General features: G+C 44.2%; 1 protein-coding gene across 1 annotated transcript; it reads left to right on the forward strand.

Annotated features, from left to right (window-relative positions):
* Positions 1–2,607: 2,607 nt before the first annotated feature.
* On the forward strand, positions 2,608–23,316 carry LOC130385539 (sodium/hydrogen exchanger 6-like). The gene is made up of 16 exons (XM_056594065.1): positions 2,608–3,053; positions 3,447–3,646; positions 3,864–3,941; positions 4,727–4,803; positions 4,893–5,005; positions 5,908–6,013; positions 9,394–9,535; positions 9,947–10,052; positions 10,274–10,362; positions 10,690–10,803; positions 11,618–11,729; positions 12,491–12,644; positions 18,185–18,215; positions 19,204–19,289; positions 20,047–20,152; positions 20,582–23,316. Exons 1-16 carry the CDS (start codon positions 2,783–2,785, stop codon positions 20,864–20,866), a joined length of 2,070 nt encoding a protein of 689 aa, XP_056450040.1. The 5' UTR covers positions 2,608–2,782; the 3' UTR covers positions 20,867–23,316.
* Positions 23,317–23,320: the final 4 nt, after the last annotated feature.

Consider the following 23,320-nt stretch of genomic DNA (forward strand, 5'->3'; position numbering starts at 1 on the left):
GCCAATCAGACACATTGCAGGGGTCGGCAACCCTAGGCATGCGTGCCACCACTGGCACGGTGCAGCATAATCATTGGCACACTTAAAATAAATTTAAAAAAAACTTATTTTTTATTTTTATTTAAAAGTTCACAGCACAATGCGGCAGCATAATCACAGATTTTTTTTTGCACTTTATTCTGTTTTGGGCATTTCCTCCCAGTGCAAATATGTTTAAATTAGTTACAGAAAGCAGTGTTCTGAAATGGGATCAATTCATAGTTTTTAAACCTATGTTGTGAGAAATTGATTTTTTTTTTTTTTAAATATTGTTGCAAGTGGCCTGCATTGGTGGATGAAGTACTCAGACCACGTACTTGAGTAAAAGATGATATACCTGTAAAATATTACTCCAGTAAAAATGCAAGTACTTCCTTTAAACGTCGACTTGAGTAAAAGTATAAAAGTATGTGACTTCAAATGTACTTAAGTATCAAAAGTCAAAGTAATTTGGTGTATTGTAATTCCAATGTCTTGCTATATGCTTTATACACTCAGTGAAATCATTTAATGTTAAAAAAAACTACTTCCAAAACTCTAAATACAATGTTTTTTAAATGATATCAGTATGATATCTGATACTGATATCATTTGAAACTAGAACATGCATTTCCTGCAGAAAATGTGGTGAGTGTTATATTGCAAAGTGAGGTTGAAAATATGTTTAAGTAAAGCCATAAAGATGTGAAGAAATGTTAAATGGTTTTTGTGTGTGTGTGTGTGTGTGTGTGTGTGTGTGTGTGTGTGTGTGTGTGTGTGTGTGTGTGTGTGTGTGTGTGTGTGTGTGTGTGTGTGTGTGTGTGTGTGTGTGTGTGTGTGTGTGTGTGTGTGCAGGGACACAGCCACAGAAAATGTATGTTTGGTACATGAGCTCAAATAAAACAACCCTCAAAATAGTCATGGAGAAAATGACCTCACATTTATGTAGAACAACTTGAAATAATCATACAAGACCTTAAAGGCACCCAGTGCAACTTTATGTAAACATTCAATGAAAAATAAACATTCAATTTCTAGTCTTTTTTACACGTAGTAAGTTTCAATAACTCCATACCATTACATATCGACATTCAAGGAGCAAAGATGAGACGTCGCTGTGTGGTGAGAACTGATAGAAAATCGTAAACAACAACAATCGCCGGTGGGGAGAAGCCATTTTGCCATTGACTGGAAGCCTGCTTTATTTATTGTAGGTTACAAAAAATAAAGAAAATGGCAGCATTGTTGTTGTTATCGATTTTCTATCAGTTCTCACCACACAACGACGTCTCATCTTTGCTGCTTGAATGTCGGTATGTAATGGTATGGAGTTATTGAAACTTACTACGTGTAAAAAAGACTAGAAATTGAATGTTTATTTTTAAGCCTCGAAAGTTGCACTGGGTGCCTTTAAAGAACATCAACCTTACAGTAAACACCAGCTCGACTAAACATCATGAATCAAATCTCCTTACGACTGGCGCAGAGGTTTGAGTGACAGATCTAATGGCCTGCCCTCGCCCCTAATTACAATTGGACATCAGCCACGTTTATATGGACACTTCTAATCCGATTCGATTTCTTATTGGAATAGATCTATTCCTATCATGCAATCCGAATGTACTATATATATGGCATTTACAAAAGTGGTAAGCGTAAGTTCGTTTGTATCTCGTGCACAACCGCTATGTTGGTCTGGACTTATATGATATATGTAAGGGATAATGTTGTACAGAATTCCAGTAATTATCGGGAAAATAAGCCCTGACAGGGCGAACCATACCCCGACACGAAGCGGAGTCCTGCTTCGTCCTGAACGGTATTATTTTCGATAATGACCGGCGACGTTCTATACATTATTACGCTTATTACACGGCTCCTTGTCAAAACGAAACAATATCTTCACACGGTGTGTCTTTTTACAATTACCATTTGTAATGTTGATCAGCAGAGAAATAGTCTGCCAAAGACGTTGACGTCGCTTAGCAACCGGACACGCTGGGGTTGATAAGTTATCGGACTACTTGCGGAGTGTTAAGAGAGACGTCAATCAGGAAAAAAAAATCCACAAAAATCCACTGTCAGAACGTGACAGCGGTCACGTTCTGTGTGCATTAAAGTAATGACGGAACGAACTATTGCAGCTGCTCTAATTTAAAAAGTGGCTGCACCCATCCCAAACAAATCGTAATAATTGTATACATGTGATACAATTACATGAGTTTTCTCTGCAGCCTTTAAATGAACAATTGCCCAATAAACGGTCAAACTCTTGACATGAAAAAATATCATTTAAATCCACAAACAACATATGTGTAATGCAGGGCATATAAAGACTGGTACCAGAAAATAATTACTTTCTTTCAATTGAAACCCATTCATATTTTTCGATCACATAGGTCCCATGGGCTCTACCGGAAGGGTCGTGACTTCACCACTGTAGTGATTGTATTTTCAACAGGAATTTCTCGTACGGAGCCTATTACTTAATGGTTTATCATTATATATATTATTATTTCCTGTTTTTTTATTATCAAAAAAGTGCACGCACATTAATCCTTCACTTATTAACTAGAATGATTATTTCTAAACACGCCATAGGGTTGTTCTTTTATTTTGACCAAACGGAAGTGCCAATGTTTTGATGGGCGCTACGGAAGGAGCTCCGTCCAGCGGTCCAATGCAATCTTACCAATAGTCGTACGCTTTCTATCTATGTTGTTATTAAATAACCACTTAACGTTAACATCAGCCGATAGCCATAATGGAATTCATATCCCAGTACCTTACCGGTGTTAGGCTTTCGAAGGCGGCCCTGTTCGTGCCTTGTCTCCTGCCCGTCCTGCTAGTTGGGGGCCAGGGCACTGCGATGGACAACACTGCTACTGAGAGGATGGCTGAGGAGAGCCACCGACAGGACAGTGCCAACCTCCTGATATTCATCATGCTCCTCACACTCACTATTCTCACCATCTGGCTATTCAAACACCGCCGGTTTAGGTTTATCCACGAAACAGGACTTGCAATGATTTATGGTAAGGCTGTGGTAACTCCCGACAAATATATAATTTCGACACGAGTTAGTGACGTTATTACTTGTTTAAGTGAAAGGTATGCAGAGAATGAGACATCCTCATGGATTTGGGTATTCCAGATTTCCTTTAAGCATTCAGTGATGATTTGCTTGCATTAACAGGCGACACCAAACTGACAGTATAAACTATAACCCTGAATGGTGACCAGCATTTTGTAGTATACACATGTGGCAAATTATCTATTATGTCCCAAACCAGGCCGTAAGTCTTCTGTACTGTGACTATTCCATGGAGATATCTCTGTATCCATGCATTGCTGATTTAAGAGGGTTTATAAAAAAGATACAGGACAAATGACCAACCCTGTTGTTTTCCCTCCCATTCAAACGTAAGGTCTGTTGGTGGGTGTGATCCTTCGGTTTGGGGTCCATGTGCCCCAGAACATGAACAATGTGATCCCGAGTTGTGCTGTCAACGCCAGTACCGCCACTCTGCTGGTCAACGTCAACGGGAGATTCTTTGAGTATATTCTGAAAGGAGAGGTCAGCCGTGGAAACGGCCATCAAGTACAAGATGACGAGATGTTGAGGAAGGCAAGCAAAAGGACAAAGAAACCAGCGGCGTTGAATGTTTAGAAAGATAGAATGGATACACGTCCGCCCCATTACTGCAAACCCAGAATTAGAAATGCATGAGTGATGATGATTATAATTATTGGTGTAACAAATACATTCGCAATCCTATATTTACAATACAAATGAATGGACATTTGAGATCACTTTTGATCTAATATTTACTTTGTTTCCTTAGGTGACCTTTGACCCAGAAGTGTTTTTCAACATTTTGCTACCTCCAATCATCTTCCATGCTGGTTACAGTTTGAAAAGGGTAAGCTGAACCAATACACTACAGGCAATTATGCACTAGTTTCTATCACCAATTAGTAAAAAAGTAACATTGAGGGCCCCTATTTCAGCACCAGGTGTGAGCTTAATAATGTATGAAAAGCCATGCAAAATCAGATGTTTGATGGACTCTTTCGTCCCAATCCAGGGGTAGCAGGACGCAACATAAATATAAGAGATTTATTCTAGTCCCGTCACTGAAGGTCAACCAAACCACGCTGGAACCGGTATCTGTCAGTTCACACTGATACTCCTAAAAAGAAAGCTTTCACTCTCCACCAAAACAGAATTATAAAACTGTTAAAATAAAATGTTAATACGTCATAACATACGTCTTTAGCCGTAACATGGATAGATAAATACAACCTACAGTCCACCAATCAACTCCTTCCAGTTGGTTCGAGACTCAAAAATGGTAATGTCATGAAGAGATTTTGAGGTTATTAATTGGGTGGTAATAGCTCATGAACATGAGATCTGGTAGTAAAATAGGGGCCCTCTAACGATTATTCCTGTCCATCTATGTGATTGATACATATGATTATGTTGATAATACCTAACAAACCTAAATACATACTTATTTGATCTGATACCTTTTGAATTAGCTGTATCCAATTTATATACAGAACACAATAGAATACAGTTATTAATTATTTATTTATGTATTTATTAACATTATACTGTTTGTCTATAAAGTAGCAGTAATGCATTCATAGGTCAACAAACATAATGATAACTATTGCTCAAATATTTTTGTCTGGCTCACAGAGACACTTCTTCAGGAACATTGGCTCCATCCTGACCTACGCCTTTGTGGGAACCGTCATATCCTGCCTAGTTATAGGGTAGGTTTTGTTTGTGTTTGTGTGTGTGTGTGTGTATCGATTCAATATGTCCCGTGTGGCTAATGCATCTGTCGTCCATTGCCTTCTAGGTCGATCATGTATGGTGTTGTGACTTTCATGAAGGCTGTGGGACAGCTAGGAGGAGATTTCTTCTTCACTGACTGTCTCCTTTTTGGGGCCATCGTCTCGGCAACCGACCCAGGTAGGTGTCAAGACCCGCAGAGGGACAGACAGACGTGCAGTCAGAAGGACAAACGGTAGATTGTTCATGCTCTCCCCATGTCCTTTCCGGGGAGGCATTAGGGGTTATTCTCTCCTCACATCCACATATGTCGTCAGGTCGGGGGGACTTGCCATGCTTCTGCTGAAAACAACAAACCATTCGTAAGACAGCAGTTTGATTTATAAATGCAGTCAGTAGGATTTGAGAATGCCCTCTTAGTTTGATTCTTCTTGATGCAACCTGAGGCAGTCAGCACACGATGAGGCTTGCTGTTAGGAGGAGAAAAGCCAGCTGGAGGACTGGGGTTCAGAGAAATGAAGAATTGGTATAGAACATCCATTACAGCTATGTTCTGATGGATGCACCTCACCTTGGATGCACCATTAACTGGTGTCAAAGGTACAATAGTTTGAACTTTGAGCACAGCGGAAAGTCTGGGTGAGAAGTCGGTTGTGGTCAGGGTGGCCTGCGCTAGGTTGGTCTTCAACACTTAACACCATTGGAGAACATTGTCAAAGCTGTGGCTGACAGCTTATCACGTGTTCACAGCTTAAGTGGGATTCCATAAGGCAGCCTCATTCTGATATCCGGATTCAGCCTCAGTGTGATTTCATTATGCAGCCTCAGTGTGATTTCCTGATTCAGCCTCAGTGTGATTTCATTATGCAGTCTCAGTGTGTTTTCACTATGCAGCCTCAGTGTGGTTTCCTGAACAGCCTCAGTGTGATACCATAGTGGAGCCTCAGTGTGGTTCCATAATGCGGCCTCAGTGTGGTTCCATAATGCGGCCTCAGTGTAGTTCCATAATGTAGCCCCAGTGTGATTCCATAGTGGAGCCTCCCCATTAACTGCTCTGGGTCTGGCCCCTCTTCCCCTTGCAGTGACGGTGCTGGCTATCTTCAACGAGCTGAAGGTGGACGTGGACTTGTACGCTCTACTGTTTGGAGAGAGCGTCCTCAACGATGCTGTGGCCATCGTCCTCTCTTCGTAAGCATAGCAGCGGACACAAACCAAAAGGGACCTTCTCTCTCCCCAACACTCACATCACATCATCTTATATACAGTCTATACATCATAATATAACCATTATTATTGAATCAATAACATTAAATATATTATGCACGGTTCAACATGGATTGTGGATGATAATAATATTGTGAATATAAAAAGTGTTCCCATTTCCTGTGGCCCATTTCAAGTAGCAGGTTAGGATAGCTTCTGTGTTATCTGGCTCGATGGCCCAAAGATATCGTAATCAAGAACTAAATGTCCTTCTTCCTCATGTATTTTTCGGTTCTCTAGCTACCAGTAATACACAACTATTAAAGGAAAGCCACAAAACAGCGTCAAGGACAATACAATTACAATTAGGGCATTTAGCAGACGCTTTTATCCAAAGCGTCACTTACATCAGTTAATCCACACATTGACACACCGACGGCAGGGTCAACCATGCAAGGCGACAGCCAGCTCGTCGGGAGCAGTTAGGGTTAAGTGCTTGCTCAGGGACAGATCAACACTCAGCTAGGAGGAGCTGGGAATGGAACTAGCAGCCTTTCGGTTACAAGACAACGGCTCTACCGCCTGAGCTAAGCCGACCCCATAATATGTTTTTTGTCCGTAACATCTGTTTGCTTTCACGGGTATAAAATATCTAAAATAGTGAAGAAACACAAAAGCCAGAGTAGGTGTGAAAAGGACCCCAGAAGGGTTACAAAGGGAACCCTCTTTAAAAGGTCCTGGTGACCTGAAAATCCAGCTTCTTGAAACGGGGCCCTGGTGTTAAAAGGTAATCATGAATCCTATTATGGGTGTAATTATTTACTAATTAAGAAAAACATAAAAAAACATTTATATTCAAAGGCAAAGCACATTTTAATCATCAGCACATCACATCATATTTTCCCCCACAGCGTTGTGATTGCACTCCTTCCTGTGTTAAGCACCTACTGAGGAACTTCACACCGTGCTCTTTACTAACGACTTCAAGTATTACACTAGATCAATCCACATGTGTTAGAACGACGGCACACACGGCTGCAGGAAGCTGTATGCTTTACAATTCACGAACAGATCGAGCACTAATCAGCCGGTGTGCTTGAGTGGATGATGCAGCACAGAACCCACGCCGTCAAAGTGGAGAGAATATAGTCGCTAAAAGACGTGCCCCCGTTGCTCCTCTGTTCAGTCTGCACCAGAACTGCCTGCACCACCCATGCACCAACGGAGCTAGTTTCCAGCTTTTTCAATTCTCTGAATCAATTATTGCCCTTCTACACCGGTTGTGTGTTGTTGCTTTTTACAGTCAAAACAATAGACTGAAGCTGCGTGTTTTCAGGGCTCAAAGTCCAGAGGTCAAACAACCAGACTGATGAGTGTAGGAATGTGTGGTAAGGACGAGTAATGACAGCCTTAATGGGCTCTGTTTGAATATTACAGACGCTTAAAAAAAACCCTGCCTGCAACGTTGTCCTGTTGCAGACATGGTAGTACACACTTTGGATAACAGAAGCAGCGTTCACCGCACTAACCCCGGTGTGGTTTCATTTCACTTCCTGCCATGCTACAACCATCGTGTCTTGTGTGTCATCAACGACCGTACGTATGTACGTACGTATGTGTGCATGCAGCGTTCTCCTGCGCTTCGACAAGCAGGCCCGGCACGGCGCCGCGCGCGCCGCCGCCGCCGCCGCCCTGCGGCCCTCCCCCTTCCAGGGGGCCAACGCCACGGCCTGGCCCCAGACGGAGGACCCCTGGCTGGGAGGGAACCAAACCACCGTGCCTGGGTCGGTCGGATGGAGGGCAAAGGGATTAGCAGGGTTCTACTTAGGCCGAGGGTTGCAGTGCTTTGGTTTTCCGACCCCATTAGTATTCCGTAGTCCCCTTTGATTTGTTTCGCTGTGATCTTAGAATGCAGCCGTAGAGTGATCTTTTGGACCGGAGCCCATGTTTGACTTTAGCATGCAGGCTTTGGTTTGAATGGAGCATGTAGCCCCCGCTTCCTCCCCTGCTTGAGACCAGCTCTGTCCCTGAAGCCCTCGCCTCAGGCCGTGGAGGACGACGGGTTGTTTTAAGTCCGGGCAAATATTCCGATATTTGAATATTTGCGCTGCAAGTGGGTTTTCAAATGCTTTTGATGCTACTTCTTCCCTTCCCTGCAGTCTCATGTAAATCCGGAAAGGCTTGCAGGAGCTCAACAAGGTACCAAACAGGCACTGAATGACATCCTTAGTCATTCACAGAACTGAATGACATCTTTTATAATGTCACCTAGACATTAATCTGAAATATTAAAATTTGCTTATCAGAAAACTGTTAATATAGCCATATAGAATAACCATCATTTGGATATAAGTTTGTAAAATAACTTGTATTTGAGCTTGAGGCTTGAATCATTTAGTAATAATTGAAAGGAGCATAGTGACTGACTAACAGCCAGCAGCGATCCGGCTTCATGTTCAGATCCGTGTTCAGGGCGTGTCCTTATTGAGCCAACTCCATTAGAGGCGGTTGGTTGGGTTGGTCCTCCTGGTAGCTAATCTAGTTCTTCTGTTGCCCAGTGTTCCTGTCAAATCCTCGCCCCGCCCTCTGTGTGAGATCCAAAGGCTACGTGTTCACGCCTGCCCTGCTGGTCGCTGGAGGAAAAACAAACTGCTGCATGTTAGAAACACAGGAGGTGTGTTCAAACCACATGCAGTTTTATATCAAACTCAAACTCTGTACCAAAATGCTGGTCTTTGTTAGTGTGTTAGTGTGCATGTGTGTGTGGGTTGGGAGGTATCCAGAATGGGGCTTTGTAATCTTCGCAAAAAGAAGTAGTGTGTGTGAGAGTCAATTGTACTGATAGGCGTTCTCAGACTTTGGTCTGTTTCCACAAAAAGAGGATGTGATGTGAAGAATGCCCCAGAGCGACATTCAGCCACACATTCCCTCCAGAGAGCCAGCGACGCGGAGGCGTGAACACAGCCTCGTCCACTGGCATGCCCCCCCCCCCCCCTCTCTCCCTCTTGTCCCATCGTCACGCAAAAGGACAGACGACTCCAGACTCGCATACCCCCCTGCTGTCCCTTCCTCCGGGTCAGGCTGCATGAACCTCACCCGGGGATGGAGGTTTGGTAGTTGTTGTAGACAGTTGTTCTGAAGGACACAAAATACTGCCCTTTCTTGTCATTCTCGTTGGTAGCGTTTCCATTCAGGTTGCCAGCCCTCCCCCTCCACCCTTTCTCACTGCCTTTTCCGTCTGTTTGTTTGTGTGTGTGTGTGTGTGTGTGTCTGTCTGTGTGTTTGTACACGTTTTTGTTTGCTTTCTCTGTTCCGTTTGTGTCTCTTGTCTCTCCTCCCTCTCCTCCGCCTTCCCCCGCCTGCAGCTCCATCGCGGCCTACCAGCCCGCCGGGGACAACAGCCACAGCTTCGAGGCGCTGGCCATGCTGAAGTCCTTCGGCGTGTTCCTGGCCGTGTTCAGCGGCTCCTTCCTGCTTGGGGTGGCCACCGGCGTCATGACCGCCTTCATATCCTTCATCGTGAACCACCGCTGTTATGACACGGCCCGTTCTAATGGGGCCGTCCTCCACCGTCCCTCCTTCGTCTGTAGAGGACTGGGATTTGGTTTAACATCGACCAATCTGTCCCAATCTGGATGGGTCCAATCCAATGGCAGGAGTTGATTGGACACTCACGAGTGATGTCACAATCTGTGAGCTTCCAGCCGGCACGGAGGAGTTGATTAGACACTCACTATTGATGTAACAATCTGAGTGTCCAGTCGGCCAGTTTTTTTATCAGTGACTATCCTTAAGTTGTCAGTTTGGTCTTTTTATTTATTAATTTCTATCTGTTTGAAGTTGGTAGCAAGGGGATACAGATGACAGGTTATCTCTACACTTCCTGTGCTGTTGCCTTGACTTCCTGTTTCCTGTTACGTGACCAAATTTACCAAACTGAGGGACTTCCCGCTGTTGGAGACAGCTCTCTTTTTCCTCATGTCCTGGAGTACCTTTCTATTGGCTGAAGCCTGCGGGTTCACTGGTACGTGTTCACACACACAAACGCACACACACACAAACGCACACACACACACATGCACACACACACACACACACACACACACACACACACACACACACACACACACACACACACACACACACACACACACACACACACACACACACACACACACACACACACACACACACACACACACACGCACACACAGTGTGTTTCATGCCCCTTCTCTTCCCCCTCAGGTGTGGTGGCCGTTCTGTTCTGTGGAATAACTCAGGCTCATTACACCTATAATAACCTCTCACCCGAGTCCCAGGAGAGAACCAAGCAGGTAACACACACATGTGGATATGCATGCTGACATGGTCAATGTCGGACCCATCTTTTCTTCAGTAAAAGTGGTGGTTCATTAAACACTTTAAACACATTAACACAATAAAAATTCTCGAAACTCGCCAAAAAGTAGATTAATATTCCACACATATATATATATAATATAAAAGTAATATTATGGTCAAAGCTCCATGTGCCTCCAGAATACCATTAATATTATCTAACCAATAACTTATTGTAACGGGATAATTTTTATTGTTGTGATAAACACTGGCTGTATCTCTACAGTTTGACATTTTGATGGCGCTTTACTTTCTTCTCCCAGCTCTTTGAGTTGCTGAACTTCTTGGCGGAGAACTTCATCTTCTCCTACATGGGCCTGACGCTGTTCTCCTTCCAGTCCCACGTCTTCAACCCCCTCTTCATCATCGGAGCCTTCGTATCTTTTACATACGCACACAAGCGTGTCAGAAGACTAAAACTCTATATAACGAGGTCCAGTCATAGGTTATTTAGAAAACATTAATACTAAATGGAAGTCAGAGGCAACTTCTTTACTTTAAACTCATTAAAAGGGTCGACATTTCCCCAAGGCCTACAGTAGGTATTTCAAACAGGTCTTGATTTGACACGTGAGCGATGACATAACTGAAGGATGACATAATGTCCCTCTTTTTGACCTGCGCTGGATACGAAGAGCACGTCTTCTGACACGCTCAGCCGCTCGCAACAGAGAACCGCCGGAACCAAACCCAAAGAGGAATCAACCTTATTCATACAGTTTTGAAATGCGAATGGATGTTCAAAGCATTTCACTACAGTAAGCTGTGTGTCAAACTAGAGCTTCACTTTCCCTGAAATGAAATGGATGAATATAGGCCCATTATTATTATTTGTTATTTTTTATCAAGTCATTAAAAGCTGGGGATGGTACTCTCCTTCATGTAGTCGTGCAGAGCAAGGCTGTCCATGAGTGCAAACCAGCCGAACAGGCCGAGACTAGACCTCAACCAGTAAGAGCAGCGACAGCAATGGCGGCTGGGGAATAACCCTGATCCATCACACACACAGGCTGCAATAGATGGTGGAAGCCTGTTTTGAACAAACATCTTTTAGGTTCAGAGATGGGGTGAACTCGTTCAGATTGAAATCAGCTGTTCTGAAACGGATCATCCCGACAGTGCAGGGAATCTTGCTTGGTTCAGTATATGTTGTGTGGCTATGCCCCTTGACCTCGCTCGACCATTGTGTAGGTGGCTGTGTTCCTGGGCAGGGCAGCGAACATCTACCCTCTGTCCTTCCTCATCAACCTGGGTCGCAAGCACAAGATCCGCTCCAACTTCCAGCACGTCATGATGTTTGCAGGTATCGTGAACACAGCCGCTACTTAATGAAGAGCCTTGATGACTGTCTAGTAAATGCAGTATAGAAAGATCTGCTTCTGTGTTACAAACCCACTTTCAGGTGATCAGGGTCTGCCTCACAGCCCCACATCGGGGCTTCTATCACTGTAGTGTTTGCCTGTTGCTCAATGGAAATGGTCAAGCTTTTCCCAGACATCCACCGATACAACGCTGGCTGCCTGGTCAACAATACCATGTGGATGTATTGTCAGCGTCTGTAAATGTTCGGGGTTGATACTATAATGCCTATGGCAGCCGCTCTCCGTCTACTTAAATACGACCAGTTTCAAGTCGGACTTGATGAGACAGCGAGGGATGATGTAATGTACATGTGTATAAGGGCTCGGGCAGGGGCTGGAGGGACACAGATGGTAAGAAACTCCTGAGGTCTTTAAACTGACCACACATCGCAGTGACCAAGATGTACCGTATGGACAGCACATGACGAAATTGCCAAATCCACTGTTCCTAAGGTTTCCAACCTCATGGTATACATATGGCCCTGCCTATTAAGTAGCAGTAATCATAATCATCACCCTCTCTCAAGGGCTGATATGATCATCACTACATGAACCAAACCCTCATGTTGACTCCTATTGCAGTACTGTAGTACTACAGTGCAGGCCCGTGACGAACAGGAGCCATGGCTGTGTTTTCCTATTCGTCTGCGTGGATGTAACACGCAGCGCCGTCTGTTCCGCCCGCTCTCTCCCTAACTCCCAGGTCTGCGCGGGGCCATGACCTTTGCCCTCTCCATCCGGGACACGGCGACCTACGCGCGCCAGATGATGTTCTCCACCACGCTGCTCATCGTCTTCTTCACCGTGTGGATCTGTGGGGGCGGGACCACCCCCATGCTGTCCTTCATGAGCATACCGTGAGTGTGTGTGTGTGTGAGAGTGCATGTGTGTGTGTGTGTGTGTGTGTGTTTGATGGGAGATGGAGGGAGAGGGAGATGCACTGGATGAAACTGGCTTCACTGGCTTCACTTTCATCTTACCATCTTACCAAACCAAACAGAACCAGGAAACAATGATTTTGTCAATACTTTTAAAATTATTCTACTTCAAGAAATATATTGGAGGAGGTGGAGCAATCCATTCTAAAAGGTATGATTTGTAACATATCCGCATTCGTAAAAGAAAAAGACGAGACCCATGTTATGGATTTTGTTGAGTTGTGTCCTTTGCATTAGTCTAATTGTTCAACCAATGTTAAAACCCAGGGTAATGAATAGTTTCAGTCACGGTAATGGCCCATTATATTTGGTCTCATTGGAATGGCCACCAACGAGCTGAGGGACTGTTTCCACACACAGACTTCACTTGGGAGGGTCATGTTTTTATAAAAGGTTTTTATCCATCTGAGAGAACAAAACCATCCGCATCTATGGTGTTTCCTTGCGATAGTTTCATCCAATATACATGTGAGAGTAGTGATGTGAGTGACTATGTGAGTTACACCCACACTGGAGCGCTCCTGGCCTTGCAGTTCTTTAATGCTTCTCACTGTTGTAGATCTAGATACACTTTAAAAAGGGATTTGAATCCATTGGGAACATATGGTAATGTGAGACGTCTCATTGCATTTTAGTTATGCTATTGTTTGGAGAAGGGTACATTGTACTGCGTAGAGAGATTGGCTCTATAGAGAGGAGGGCTGCTGCCTGATCTCCTGGGCAGATAAACACTGCTGCACACGGCACTCCCGCTTCACATTGCTGTAACCCAGAGCGTTGGTATCTGTTGAATATCCAATATGCTTCTAGCTAAAAAAAGAAACATTAAAAGGTTAAACCCCGATTCGGTCAGAATGAACGAATCCAGAAGGTGCGAGACGAGAACTGATTCCCGACGAGAACTGATTCTTTTTTTTCTTTTTTCTGTTTAACATATAACAAAAATATGGTCACGTAAATAAACCACGAGAACTGATTCCCAAAAAAAGAGAACCGATTCTTTTTTTTTCTTTTTTCTTTTTATCATATAACAAATGTGGTCACATAAATAAAATACATAAACGAACAGAGCTTTGTTTCCCCGCAACCGTATATTGATTGAGTCTAAAACGTTACCAACGATTCAGCCAATGAGAGTACCACAGCAGGTAGCAATCGCGTTGCCATGGCCCATGGGTAAACAAATGATAAGGCACCACCACACAAGTTAACTAACGATCGCTGTAGGCTTCAATATCAGGCAAGCACTTTGTTTTCTTTTTATTTTGTTCTACATCCCAATTGCTTGCCTTAATATAGTATTGTTTTTACCTACCATAAAGTTCTCGTTTGGTCTAGTAGGGAATTCGCACAATGGTGCTGCTGCTGCTTGCTTACGTGCTTCACTGCTTATTAGCGAAACTTGGAAGACGGCATTTAATTCTGCACCCCATTATGTATTAAGGATATTTATTATAAAAAGGCACATATGTGCTTTATATGTATGCTTAATATTTACACTTAACCTGGGTAATTTCGCCAGAACATTAAAAAGTAGTAGGCCACATGCTTGTCGATTAACATTTATTCCATAATTTCAGATTCCCTGCCAAATGATGTAACAGACCATCTGAGTTAACGAACAAATCAAACGAACGAATCAAACAAACGAATCGTGATAGTGAACGGAACTGAAGGAACTGATTCCCGTCAAAGAATCGTTTGCCCGTCCCTAGTAGAGTCGAATCATGTGGGACACACAGCCAGGTGTACACTAACTCTGAGGCTTCCTGGGCCCTGATGAGAGAGAGCGGGTCCTACTCAGCCCGTCCTCCAGTGGAGGGATCGGACCTTCACCCAGCTAGCGCCAGACTCTTGCCGGTCAGTAGTGTTGAATTGGCATGCTAGAAACAGTACCAGCTGGTTCCTAGTCTGAAAAAGTTTACACTCTTTATAATTTTACCAGGACTTTGCTCATGGATTCCAAAATGTGTTCCCTCTCTACGGCCTCTCCTAATGGCCTGCCACACAGTTCACAGGTTTGTCTAGAGTAAGCTCAGAGTCCGCTGGGGTCTGCACTGATGTTGTGTAAACTGACATTTATTCAGCTGCTCTCCTTTCCTCGGGAGTAGACTATATAGCACAAATGAACATTGTGAGGGTCCTTGTTATAAGACCTAGGGGTTCTACTCCCAAGATGAGTAGCCGGGCTGGGTCCCATCGTATCTATTATTTTCTGTTGGTCTTAGCTGATTTTACATTGAGAAGAGGATTCTTATCAGGAACCAAACAGTCACTAGTTTGCTTATCTTAATACTTAAGGCATAAAGGATATAGATAGGTGTATGGCACCCCCTCAGGCACGGCCATCTTCCCTGCGCATCTGGGACATGAAAACCACTCTGATCCCACTCTTAAGGCCGATTCATACCTCCGGATCCGGACGAAACTCGTCCGTCTGTACCAAACGTTGTCTCCGGGACTACCCTTCAAACCTCCGTCCTGTTTCAGCATTGTTATGTATGTTACGCAATACATCCTCTAGAGGGCAGTGACTGTCGTGTCACAAATTACCAGCAAATTACCGGCAACAAACATGGGATCTGTAGAGGAGATGGTTTTGCTTTGTGTCATCTGAAATCTGCAAAAAAAAAAAGTGCAAAAAGTGTAGGCCTAGGCGGCGGTGGCATGTGACACCCCTTACCAACCTGCAGATTATCTCCTCAAAATGTTGCGCCATTTTTAAATGACCTGAGTTTCGTGAGTTAAAATAAAAAGGTCAGGTATAATATAAGTATAAAACGTTAAATACAATATAGAATTATATACATATCAGATATTATACTACTCTCTCTATTTTCGCAAATGGTTGGAATACCGCCTCGATTTCCGTTGGTATTGCTCCGTTTCTCCCGGAGCACTCCGGATTCGTAAGCTCAGAGGCGACATCCGGGACGGGACGAAACGGTCCGTATTTACCGTAGTGTGTGAATGGGCCTAGAGTGCTTCTAGTACTTCCTCACCATGTCCTCTTTCAGTCTATTCTCCCTCCAGGGAGGCCCAAACCTTATCTCCTACCTGGAACGGTTAAGGGTGAGTCCGTCCCGGGACTCGGTTCTGGCTGTTGAACACTCTGATTTTATCACGCCAGGCCGCCGGTAGTTTTCCATGCTTGTATATTACAGAGGCACACTAAGGCCCAATCCCATTTCTACCCCTTTACGCCTTTCCCTTACCCCTTCAAAACAAGGGGGGAGGGGTAAGGGGTAGAAATGGGATGCAGCCTAAGCCCGGTCCCATCATGTCCCTCCTCATCCCGTCTGTGACATGCCTTATTTGGGGGTTAAGGTCGAGTTGGGCTTGCTTCTTAGCTTTTGAGAGGCAATAATGTTGGGTTGATTCTAGCTCATTCTAGGACGGACACAGTAGAACTACTAGACTGCTAGAGTACCCCTGTCAGAACTTTAAGGGTTGTTCCTCCTGGGGTCATTAGTTTATCTCTTCAGGTGTTCCTCGCTTTGCATTTTTCCAGGAGCTTGGCTTCCTTGCTCCCTTGTTCTCCTCAGCCGCTCTGTTTTTCCAGCTCTGTTAGTTCTTTGTGGTACTTCTCTTCCACCTTTTGATTGATACAGGAATGGTGAACCCTAAATACCTTAGTTTGTGGTGAACCCTTAATATCTTAGTTTCGCGTTTCTTTATCCATATTTTTAGTGCTGACGCTGTGAACTAGTTAATTACCCGGCCTAGAACTGGGAGGGTCTAAATTTGGAGGGTCTCTCCTTGCGTTTCCGTTGGTCAACACAGATCATCAATGTATACTGTCAACCGAGATCAACCACCGCAGTGGACGATAATGAAGAATTAGTTTGTAAAGTGAAAGCCGCACTTCAAAATAAGCCACACTGGAATGACGCATCTTTGCCCACAACCCAAATTCTTCTACCAAGGCTTTGTCCACAGTAGAGGCTTTGTCCACAGTGGAGGCTTTGTCCTCTCCAGGTAAAGGCGGTCTGTGAGAGTGTGTGTGGCTGATGGCTGGTTTAAGCAGCCTCACCTGGTGGCGTCTGATTGGACTCCGGGGCTGGGTGAGGCTGCTCACCTGTTGCTCATTGAGTAAACAGTGTGCACAGGTTAAACCAGCCGTCTCCACACACACTGGGGCGATCTCCTGCATGGCAAACATGAAAGACAGGATAAAGTTCACGTAAAAGTTGTTTTAAAGAAGATGGCTTGGGTGCTCCGCTGCCATACAGGAGATATCCCAGAGGTGAAATTATTTAGTCTAACAAGGCAAAGGTGATTTAAGGTGACCTGAGATTAAAGGTTTTATCAGCAATGTTGGGTGACGTCACTTCTGTTGGTACTTGAAGCGAGATCCCCAAAGAAGAAAACTATCATGAACGCAGCGCAAAACTCCACCTCCCCCCCACCCTTGTCGGTGATTGGTTGGAATACTATTTATTTTGGTTTTGATTGGTTGGTAGTACCATTTGTCTTTGTGTACGAGCTCGGAGCATAGGCTACCTACAGAGACGCGTTTTTTTGACTGCCTGCTTATTGGGCGGGCAGCTAGCGGATCGTAAGGAAAGATCAGATGAATTTGATCATTTATGTTTCGGCCTAGTATCGCTGATACAACCTTTAACCCAAAAAGTATTTAAATGTAGTAAGCTTTGTGAAACGAGCTTAACTTTTTTTAAATCAATAGATACATTTACGTGATTATTACACATTTTGTTATAGTTTAAAATCATTTGTTCGTTATTCTGTGTTTTTCATTTTGAAGAAAGGGGATGTTCAATGCGTTTGTTGTGTGCTGGCCCTGTGTGTTAATATCTCAAAGTGATATAATATAAATAAAAAAGGCCAAAACATCGTAGCTCATTATACTGATATGTGTCTGACAATGCCTTCCCCCGAAACAATCCCACGTGGCCAGAGTTAAAGGAGATAGGAAACTCAACTCCCTGTATTTGGTCCTAACTTCCATACGCAGGGGACCTAATCAGGTCTGTATGGCTGGTCTTCAGTGCTCAGGCCACAGGGCTGACCATGGCCAAGGGAGACCTCTAGAGGTCAGAACAAGAAGTGCAGGGGTAGGGGTTGGCGGTGCATTTTCGGGCTAACAGTTGTGTGTGACTCCTGAAATAAATGTGGTGGATCTTGTATGAGGAGAAATAACAAAAATAAGATGTTTTTGAGGACTTATTCGATAACTTCTGTGTACGTACGTGAGCTTCAGCAGTTATTACCTCAGGTTCAGTTTCCATTAATTAATGCGTTATCTACAAACCAAGGGTATAAAGGGTAGATCATTAGCTTTAAAAAGGCTGACCTGGCCCACTGACGATCTGTCCATGACCCTGGGAGTAATCCCAGGGTTTGTGGGTGTTGGACGTGTGGTTACCCTTCTGGCCTCTTTCAGAATACATCCATCTGATGAGCAGGTGGTTTAATACCTGCTTTGTTTCTCTCCCCAGGGTGGGTGTGGACTCGGACCAGGACAGCTCTGTAAGTAACTATGGCCCACTTGTGTTGTCTCTTAAGGTGTAAATAATGTACCACACTTCTACTTGTGTTGGGGAAGGTTGAATATGTGCTGTGCAATGTGGAACTAGCTGGCCCTACAAAGTTTCCATTATATTATGTGGATCAGTAATGTAGTCCTCAAAGGGATACAAAAGGTGCCTCTAAACTGGCTTTAGCCTGTGTTCCCCAGATTCAGAAGGGTTGCTAATTCCAAGTCTTCAATTGTGCGTCCAGATGGAGAGTTCACCGGGTTAGCATCTGTTCCCGTTAGCCGCTTCCATTGAGACCCAGAGCTACAGTAGCTCCTGCTCATGTGAGGGAACACACTTTCAATTACTTTCCAAAGATTTCCAAAGTGTGCTGAATAGTCGCTTGTTCAAAACTCGTGCCAGTTAAACCACAACGAGATTTGTCTATAAGCAGTATTCTCAGCGCTGTGAATTTATATTCCAGCAGACAAACTTCAGTCTTGTGTTTTGTTACAGGGTTAATAAATGCCTCTTCTGAACACAATTGAGGTCTTTGGAAAGTAATGAACAGGAGCTCAGCTTTGTTAATAATCACTGGACGCGTCTGACGGAAAGCACATTTTATCCTTCTGGACACACAGGGATGCATCTGGGTTTAAAATGTGTTTGTACATATAAATCCTGAAATACATCTATGAATCCTTCTGTGTGCATTTATTTATATGATGTGTGTACATTATAGTGTAATCACCGGATGTGTTTTATACTCATATCACCAGATGCTTGTGTATTGTAAGCGTATCACCAGATGTGTTATAATGTATTGTCCTCATACCACCAGATTTGTGTTCTAATGTATTGTGGTCATCCCACCAGGTGTGTGTGTGTGTGTTCTAATTTATTGTGGTCATCCCACCAGGTGTGTGTGTGTTCTAATGTATTGTGGTCATCCCACCAGGTGTGTGTGTGTGTGTTCTAATGTATTGTGGACATCCCACCAGGTGGTGCTGGCCGATGGCTCTCAGCGTAGAAGCACAAAGCACGAGAGCGCTTGGCCCTTCAGAATGTGGTACAACTTTGACCACAAGTATCCTTCACTGTTGTGTGTGTGTGTGTGTGTGTGTGTGTGTGTGTGTGTGTGTGTGTGTGTGTGTGTGTGTGTGTGTGTGTGTGTGTGTGTGTGTGTGTGTGTGTGTGTGTGTGTGTGTGTGTGTGTGTGTGTGTGTGTGTGTGTGTGTGGAACAGAGCTGGTCAGCTGTGAACACTAGGGGGCACTGTAGAATCTAGAGGGTCATAAGGGCCTGGTTCAAGTCACTGGGGTGGTTCTCTCAGGGAATGCAGAGCTAAGTTCCTCTTATTGATACACAATATCTAACTAGCTTTGTTTACCAAAAACAACTTGGCAACTTGTATTCTTGTCTCAGGATATACATTTAGAATATGGACGTTTAGAATAACCCAAATCACTAAATCAATCACATACTCACGGACCTGATCACAGCTGCTGTGCTTGGAACAGGTAATTAGCCTGTGTGTGTGGGTAGATGTGAACACATCATGCTGCTGTGTGTCACGCGTTGGTCCTTCCGCCAGGGGAACGCTGCGGGTTCACGCTATGCAGTACACCAGGCGGTTTGGCTGGACTGGCCCTAGAAAGATCTTATCTGGGTCGCGGTGAAACAAAGACTCCTAAGTCTGGCAGCAGAAGGGAACGACCTCTTGGCTGGCACTCCCTTCTGCTAATATTGACAAGAGCTGGAGGCCCAGCCCCGGTCCCCTTTGTTCAGCAGGCTGGAGGCCGCTGGAGGTCCCGGTTGTTAAGCCCTTGATTCAAAGTCGCCCAGCTACGTGAAGCCCCTGCTAACCCACAGCGGACCCCCGCTGACAGCCACCATGCCCGCCTGCTGCGGCCCGCTGGCCCGCTGCCTCACCAGCCCCCAGGCCTACGAGGTGGGACACACACACACACACACATACACACACACACACACACACACACACACACACACACAAACACACCTGGAATGACCTCATTGATAAGCACCTTTTATTATTATTTTCTGAATGAGTCTCCATCAATCAATCTGGAAGTATGATTGGATCAGCGCAAAGATATTCAGACTTCGCCCAGACGTGTGGGAACAAACCCATCCCCATGTTTGTTCTGAGGTGGAAGATCAGCCCTGCGGGCTAGTGTGGTGATCAGTTGGGCCTTGAAGTATTTGATAGAAGAGTAGAAGGTGGGTCTGTGGTAAAATGTTAAATGCAAGTTAGTTGGAGCTATCAATAAAGTTATGTTGATCACTGAGAAGAAACTCGTGTTCTCGTTACTTTCTCGCTTTAATCGTTCCCTCACACTCTAACTTCTCCTCCGATCAGAACGAGGGTCGTCTCCACGACGACGACATCGACCTCATCCTGAACGACGCCAACGCCAGCTCCATGTACGCCGACGTCACCGTCAGGACGGACGCCTTCGGGGTCCACGGCGCCACCGACGGCAGCGGCGCCCGGGCGGCCCCCGGGGGGCCCGAGGACCCGGACCGGGAGCTGGCCCTGGGGGAAAACGAGCTGGTGATCCGGGGCACCCGGCTGGTCCTGCCCCTGGAGGACCCGGTGGACCCGGGCCAGGCCACCTCCCCCTCACGCAGACACCGGTTCTGACCGGTTCTGACCGGCTCCACCGCTCCTTAAGGAACCGCTGGTGGGGGGGGTGCTTCACTGGGCTACCGCTGGTCTGGATCTGCTGGGGGGGGGGTCCAGTATGTGTTGCTTCAAGGTACAACTGAGGACTTTACTTTGGGTAGGATTAGTTCTTATTCCCGTGGCAACGAGCCCTACGAGCACTTAGCATGTCAAACGGTTCAGTGGGGCTGAGATGTAACGTTAAAATAACCTCCGGAGTCAAAGAATCTACCACATAACCTACGTCAGGGATTTATCCCCCAGGGTCGGTAGTATATACTAAATATTGCAACAAAGGCATGAATATCATCCAATACAAGGTATTACTTTATTCTCATGTGCATCTTGAGTGTTTACGCTTCCTCAAATCAACATGAATGCTGATCTTTTGTTTTGGTAGTGGGGCTCGGTTGGTCGATTTGTCTCTCTTCCGCTCAAACTCGTGGGCATTGCTGTCAATGTGAGGCTCAATGGGTCAACGTGGTGTTTACCTCCCGATAAACAGCTTGGAGGTCAACAACATGACAGCACTGAGCACGTTGTATTCACTAAACAAGGGGACTCGATCACATTCCAAGGAGGACTTTGAAGTTCAATCTCTCACGCTATTGGCTGTAGTAATATTCTCCTGTTTTTAGCCAATGGGCGGCTGAGAATGGGGTTTGGGATGCATATTGATTGTGATTTTGGTAAGGACATAATAAGGGAAGATGATATTTAGAAGAAGTCAACTAATGAGTAAATTTTACTTCATAATTAATGATGCAACGGTACAATTTGAACTCCTACCATCTACTACGTTTGACTTTCACTCCTAATCTTCTGATTTATTTATTTATTTCTTGAAGCAAATGAAAGAAAATCGATATTTATTATTTATTTATTTAAGGATGTATTATTTGTAGTTCGTTTTTGTTTGTGTGTTTGTGTGTATTATTTTGCTGTGACACTTTCTAATGATCATTTGTAATATAATCACACAAATATCCATACTGTAAACAGTTTCAAAGCCTTCTCTGTTTTACTTGAAAGAGAACAAACTAAAGGATGAGAGGGAATCACGCCTTCCACAACGGCTCTGATTCAAGGTAAACGTCTGCAGAGGTGTGTGGCTCCTGTAGCAGTACTGAGTACGCTTTTCGCTCATGCTATCTCCTCTTACTTACAGAAATTAATGAGTGCATTCTTGTCTAAATCAATTACAAGAAACGAGTTTGATTTGTTTGGATAAATGTCTTGTTTATTTTCTATGATTTTTGCTGTGGTATCGTTTATTCTTTTCCCTGACTAAGCAACTGCCACGTCTTTGCAAAGTGTGACTTCAACACACATCATCTTGGAAGACGACTTTGAGGGCTGATCGGACTGTTTAGATTCAAAGTGCCTCTTTAGTGAATGAGACTATTTAGACGTGTACATATTTGGTTGGCTCGTGTGTAGTAAGCTGTCCCTTTATAACAAAGATTCACGTGTTCCTCCATAGATGTTCAATGATTCAGCTCATTTCTTAAAGGTGTTCCCTTCAACATGCCTCATAAAATATGTTCTACTGTCCAAGGATCCTGTTTAATATCCCTCAGGTTATTAGCATTTTAATTCAGTGGCTTCCAAATATGGTCCTATTTTTATTTATTTATTTTTGTTTCAAATAGGCTATTGAATGTGAATATCAATTTATTGTATTGAAAAGGTTGAACGATTTTTGCGTAAAGTCTTTTCTTGTAGACCTACCTACTCAATTGGAAAGGAGGAATATTTGATATCAGATATCGGTTGTTCCTATATCATGGCCACAAAAAGTGACCAGAAGGGGAATTGAACGGCACTCAGCCTGTAGGCCGATCCTGTAGGCCTTCTTTGGCCTCTCCGTTATTTACGTGTCGCTTCACCTCAGCTTTGTGTTATATGGTCAGTGAACCCTCGACCTTCGTTCCTCAGAGGTCTGTTGGACGCATGCAGGGAGAAATTTTCATATGGATGAGAAAGAAAGTGGATTTTATTCACTTGAAAGAGGTTATAACTTAAATCTCTGACCGCGGCCATCATCACATAAACACTGTCGTTAAATTAAAAAAGTATGCATATTGTTGTGAATGCATTTGACTGTTTGGAACGTTGGTGTCAACCTCTGCAACATCTGAATATCTTTCATAACTGTCCTGAGTTAGCCATGCAAATTAAAATAAATCCATCTGAGTTACGTTTGAATTTGTGACCGTGTGAATAAAAGTAGAACTCCACTCTATTGTTGAAATCATCACTTAAATGTCGTAAACTCTTATTTAGAAAATAAATTACCAGTGTAAGGCAAGCTGAAACATAAACGTCATGAATGTTTGAGAGTAAGACAGTTCTAGAGGACCACAATAACCACATTAAACAGTATGCCTGCACATTTTCCACATCCTGAGCACGAAAACATCTCTTAGTCCG

This window comes from Gadus chalcogrammus, chromosome 7 (assembly GCF_026213295.1).
Source record: "Gadus chalcogrammus isolate NIFS_2021 chromosome 7, NIFS_Gcha_1.0, whole genome shotgun sequence".
NCBI lineage: Eukaryota > Metazoa > Chordata > Actinopteri > Gadiformes > Gadidae > Gadus > Gadus chalcogrammus.